The 6,000-nt window shown below is 35.9% G+C and overlaps 1 protein-coding gene across 1 annotated transcript; it reads right to left on the reverse strand.

Annotated features, from left to right (window-relative positions):
- Window positions 1-1,791: 1,791 nt before the first annotated feature.
- On the reverse strand, window positions 1,792-5,756 carry LOC120782566. The gene is made up of 5 exons (XM_040114903.1): window positions 5,554-5,756; window positions 3,327-3,419; window positions 3,085-3,241; window positions 2,309-2,442; window positions 1,792-2,240 (listed from the first exon to the last, which is right to left on the reverse strand). The coding sequence occupies exons 1-5, from the start codon at window positions 5,660-5,662 to the stop codon at window positions 1,894-1,896; spliced, it is 840 nt and encodes a 279-aa protein (XP_039970837.1). The 5' UTR covers window positions 5,663-5,756; the 3' UTR covers window positions 1,792-1,893.
- Window positions 5,757-6,000: the final 244 nt, after the last annotated feature.

Below are 6,000 nucleotides of genomic sequence, written 5' to 3' on the forward strand. Positions count from 1 at the left end.
TTATAAATTTGTGAAATCTTCATATTCTTACTTGAAAACTAAAGGCTGCTGTAACTGATCTCTCATATAATAAGTTCTCAGTTTATGGTTCATAGAAATATTATAACAGGTGTTGTAAGTAGAGGTACTTTTTTCAATAGCCTTCTTTTGATAGATCACCGGTGAATCGTGTCAAGCTGTCATACTATTCTTGTTTAGTATTGTTTGGCATTTCATCATGAAAAGACTTACGTCCGAACAACGTTTAAAAGACGTTCAACTTATTACAAAAATTCACGTTCTGTAAAGTATGTGCTTCGCGCGTTTCGCTCAACTTATGGTCAACATAATCGGCTTACGAAGCGTACTATTCGCAACAATATCACCCATCTTTAGACCCAGTATTTATTATTGGATAATATTCGGCAGAATACATAGACCATGTCCATGCTGTGAAGTAAATATAGCAGTCGTAGCTGAGAGTGTACACGAAGACCATGGAGAGTCGTTCGCAGCAACTCGGAATGACGTATGGAACGACTTGGCGCATTTTACGTCGAGTTCTTAATTGAGAGCGAACAATATACAGCTTGTATAAGAAGCCGGCGGACTTCCCAAGTGACATCGCTTCGATATATGGGCTCTTGACAAGTTCCAAGAAGATCCAACGTTTTCGAGTAAAATTTTTTCAACGATAAGGCCTAATCTGGATCAATGGATATGTAAACAAGCACATTGCCGCATTTGACATCCGGAAAGAACAACGATTTGGTATGGTCTGTGGGCCGGTGAAATCATCGGTTCATATTTCTTCAAAACTAATGCCGGTGAGAACGTATCCGTCATTGACGACCTATGGTAACCGACTATTTGATGCCTGAAATTGAAGCTCGTGATCTTGACGCCACTTGGTTTCAACAAGACGGTGCCACTTCCCACACATCGCATCAATCAATGCATTTATTGAGAGAACTTTTCGGTGAGCAGATAATTTCTCGTTTTGGGCTGTCGATTGGTCACCAAGATCGTGCGATGTCACACCGTTAGACTTTTTTCTATGGGGATATGTAAAGTCTAAAATCTATGCGGACATTCCCGCTTCGATTCAAGCCTTGGAGCAAAGTATCATGCGTGTCATTCTTCAGTTACCAGTCGAAATGCTCGAATGAGTCATCGAAAATTGGACTCAACGGATGGACCGTTTGAGACACAGCTGCGGCCAATGGAAATATTATTGGTTTCCGTTTCAACATTTGAAAAATTTTTTTTTTGTAAGTTCCTTAGTTTGGCAGTACTTATGTATATATGAGTCAATGATGTCGATTATATACAGTTTCATGAATTTCCGTAATGTTTTCTGGTGCTACCGCCTCTTCCTAAAGGGAGTGTAAACATTTTCTGTATATACGGGTTTTTTCCAAACGGAAACAATGACTTGTCAAAACAAGAATTAAACTTTTTCCACTGCAAATAAAAATGGTAGAGAAAGGATTACTTCGAACCCAATAACTCTGCTTAGTGATTCCACTTTGGGATCTATAATAATTGATGAACTTTAGTCAGACGAAACTGCAGCATTTTAGAATAAATAAGTCGACAATTTATAGTATATGGAGTGAAAAATCGAAAAGTAGACTTCTACTTAAAAAGAAAGTAAATTAGCGTGGACACTTCATTGGTTTACAGCTACTAATCTATCATAAAATCTGATCCAATGGTCTGTGGCTATTAAAAAACGCACACAAAAAATTTGGTGGGTTTGAAAAAATAGAAATTTTGTTGATCTTAAAAGATGTTCGAATAAAAATCCTGTTTCGAATTAGTACCGATTTAATAGCAATTTTAGTTTCGGTTTGAAACCTCCGCTTTACTTTATTACTTCAACAATTTGTAATTGATTCCATAAAATAGTGTTTACTTTTTCTTTCCCTTTTTGTACAATTCCGTCGAAGTTGGTATATCTTCAACGAAGAAATTCGCCGGTATCAAATGGAAGACCTTTTGCAATATTTCCAACATGGTTGTTTCCACAGTTTCTGTTATGAGCGGGCGCAGCGCTTCGAAGAATTCACGCCAGTTTTCATTGAAGAAAAGATTAGTGCTACGTTCCACTTCTTTGCTATTACCATTGAATATATTTTCAAAATTCGTTTTTACACCGCCTGGGTTCAAATCCATGCGCAGCTTAGTGATATTGTAGAAGGTGAAACCGCCTTTCTCATAGAGTCGAGTTTTGGTGCGCATGAGTAAGTTCAGGTTTTCTAAGGAAGTAATAAAGTAATTATAGAAACATTTACAGACCTTAAACAAAAAAAAATATATATTTCACCAATTTCAATGAACATATGTCCGGCTCCGTTCAATGGTATCAAAAGTATTTTTCCAGACATCTTGTATTGACCCTCCAAACGTAGTTTGGGTATAAAAACTTTAGTCTCCCAGCTGTAGTCCTTCTTGCTGACCCTGAAAAAAGTTGATTAAAAATTTCAGGAAAAGTAATTAAATAGAATTCGAAATGATAATTGTAACGGTAAATTGTTACAGTATTTGAAGGCGTCGCATCCAGTATTTAGTCTAAAAAACTAAAAGTTTGCAGAAATTACGATTTATTTCTCAACAATACAAAGACAAGTTCGTAGCTCCGACCGATTTGTGCGTAGTGATTGGCGGATACGTACATACTCATAACAGTATGTATTATCATGGTAGAAAAGGCATTTTTCCCCACAAATTGTTTATTTTGTCACAAATTCGGCGTAGATCTGTTGAATAATTTGACATTTTAGAGTGACCCTGCGACGTTTTAGGCTAGAGCTCTAGGTAGCCGATGTAGATTCCACCTTGTGAATCTCAGAAGATAGTGGTATGACAGTCCACGTCCTCTTTAGAACAGGTTACACTGTTTCGTTGGCTTTCTAGACTGCGCCTCCACAGCCAGTTGAATAAAATAGGGATCCAATTCGTCTGAAGTTTTGACAGTAGCTCGTCTACGAGAATAATTGTAATTTTCTTTTGCAAATAACCGCTATAAAGCATTGATGTTGTGTTCTACGCCTTCGTAATTGTTATAATAATCAAATACCTCTTCTGAAGTTCTTAACTTACTTGCTTTCCTTAATAATCATACTCGACAGTCCAGTTGCCACCATTTCAGTGAGATTGGCATGCAGTTGCACAGCACCTTGATTATCCTGTGCGAACTGTATTTCCTTGACCTTTAACGGGTCAAATGTACCAATTACTTCCTCAACCTCCGGAATACCTTCAATATTTAAGATTTATCTTTTTATAGCATAAACTTAGATGGGATCATTAACTTAGATTTCAGTTAAATGCAAAATGAGTACCTTTGCCCAGTTGGGTCATTAGCTTTTGTATACTGGAAGTGGAACATTTCACGAATTCGGGGTCATTGATTCGACACGTTTGCATGTAAGAGGCTGTAAATGGAGACAAATGTTACTTTAACTATTGGAAGTATATATATATAGACTACATTTATTAGAGTGGGCCGATTTTTTATATATAAACGCGTATGTGCTACGGATCATTCTTACCAATGGGTCTAAGCAATATATTTCATATACTATATCTGCCATACAAACGACTAATAAAAAAAATTAAAAAGCATTGCCTTCTGATTTAATTTTCGTTGTTATTGTTAAATATGTAACAGATAACAGTTCCGCAAAATCATGTGCTCTTAGCCTTTTACGAGTAATTAAATCTGTTATATAGGAGATATGTGATATATAGTAAGTGATCTATAGAGTGCTGAAATGCATCTATTTCGTAAATTTCGTTTGGATATCTCAAAAACTGATGAAGATTTTTTTTATAATTCCAAAAACCTAAACTTGGTCTTCGCTGGCTGGAAACCGGTTTTAGACTCATAGTTTCTTGGGCGAAGTTGCTGAGAATGATCCGTAGAGCATTTCCCACATAGGCGACTTTTCCGTTTTTTTGGCTCCCTGTAAGTCGACCCACTCTAGTATCTCTATACTATGTCTATATTATTCATCTAGCAGACATCTTAATTATACTCATGCGATGTTTTTATTCATAAAACTAATGTCATAAAAATAAAATTACTAGAATAATTGAAATCTTTCTCTGTATGAGTGAGTAGTTAGCTCTGAACTAATTTAAATGGAAATATATGTAAATAATTCCCATTTCAAGTACATAACATCGGGTTAGTATTCCCAATACTAAGGTAATATTTCAAGTAATAATTTCTGACAAATACATTATTTTTATTTTAACAACAATTTTAGGAGTAAGGTACGACATCGCCTTAGTTTCTTCATTAAATAAGAAATAATGGTCATATCAATCGCGCCGTTAGTTCTGCTTTTTCCAGACTGGATAAGGAAGCGAAGCTAATGGATCTGTTAGTAAACGAGACAAGACGAAATATCTTCTAACATCAAACAACACTCTCGACTTGGCTCCCACGTCCATGTTGACAGTCATAACTTCGAAGTCGTAAATAATTTCGTCTATCTTGGAACCAGCATTAGCACCAACAACAACGTCAGCTTCGAAATCCAACGCAGCATAACTCTTGCCAACAGGTGCCACTTCGAACTTAGTAGGCAATTGAGAAGTAAAGTCCTCTCTCGACGAACAAAGACCAAATTCTACAAGTCACTCATTATTCTCGTCCTATATAGTGTAGAGGCATGGACAACATCAGGTTCGGTGGAAGATTTATGGTCGTTTGCGCATTATCAACGGTGAGCTGTACAAGCGACGATGATACTCGGCGTTTATTGCACTTATCCGCTTGAATTTCTAACTGTTGCTTCACAGTTACATTGTCAGGCAAACTTTTGTAATTTTTTTTATTATTGCATATTTTTTTCAAAACAATTTGATCCCTACTACTTTTTTGCTAAAAAATTGGATCATTTGTTTACAAGTCAAAATTGAGTTTCAGCTAAAAGCATTCGTACTTTACTACAAATCATATATATTAAGATATCGTTTTCTTTATTTTAACTCGGATAGCACGAGTTCTTAGAAGAATCGTCGCACGCAGAGGTTCTTTTGAAAAACTGAATCCGAAGTTCGGCTTAGTAGCCGCCTTTTGTAACAAAATGTGAATACAAAATTGCCTTTCTCTCAAATCCTTGCTTAATAAAGTCATAAGGAGCGAAATTCCATTTTCTTTTTTCTTTACTTCCAAAATAAATTGTCCAAGTTAGTTTTTTTTGCCGTCACTAGACTGATCCAACCTCTTAATATGTTCAACTGATATTCCAATGTAAGTAGCCATAAATACACTGTCGAGCATTTAATAAAGCATTTTATGATTCTTGAAACACACTCTTGTTTAAAAGCACTTTTGATGTAAATATAATTTTTAATAGTTTGTCCTGAATTTTTGAACTGTTTTAAGTAATCAAAGATTTGTTGAAAGCTTTTTTTCACCACTTTTCACCTAACACTTTATACTGACATTCCTCACAAATTTATTTCGATCTTTCATTGTTTAAAATCCCAAATTATTCAACATCCATTTTCCTTTCTCAACGGTGATTCTTTCCGCACTTCTACTCCTGCACTTACGTTTTTCCGTGTAAAACTCTACGCAATGTGCAACACTCACGCAGGCAAACACAATTAAAAGTCCTTTCATCGCAGCCAATGTGCGTGAGTTTGCACTATTATATTGCATTGTTGCTAACTTTGCCACTGTATTTGTTGTTGCTTTCTTTTAAATTAGAAACGTTTTTGTAACGAGAAGTTGAACACGACTGTGGCTAATCTCGAAACGCTGTAGCACTTTTATAAACTCAATAATAACAATTTATTAACTTAACTGCTTTGTTATTACTCGCACTTACGTACTTAGTCACTTGCATACTTGTCAAGCCACTTATATGCTTAGTTAGCCGGCCGGCTGTGCGGGGTTGCTGGCGTGCAAAGGTTAACAACAACTATTGTCTCGGCAACAACATATCAATATGTATGCATGTGTGTATGTATCATTTGTAGTATATTATATTACACATT

The sequence above is a fragment of the Bactrocera tryoni genome, chromosome 1 (assembly GCF_016617805.1).
Source record: "Bactrocera tryoni isolate S06 chromosome 1, CSIRO_BtryS06_freeze2, whole genome shotgun sequence".
NCBI classification, from domain to species: domain Eukaryota; kingdom Metazoa; phylum Arthropoda; class Insecta; order Diptera; family Tephritidae; genus Bactrocera; species Bactrocera tryoni.

Coding starts and splice junctions, on each gene's coding strand:
- LOC120782566 (XM_040114903.1), bottom strand. CDS start 5,662: ATGCAATATAATAGTGCAAACTCACGCACATTGGCTGCGATGAAAGGA. Junction 2,443..3,084: donor ATGATTATTAAGGAAAGCAA/GTAAGTTAAGAA, acceptor AACTTTTTTCAG/GGTCAGCAAGAAGGACTACA. Junction 2,241..2,308: donor ACATATGTTCATTGAAATTG/GTGAAATATATA, acceptor TTACTTCCTTAG/AAAACCTGAACTTACTCATG.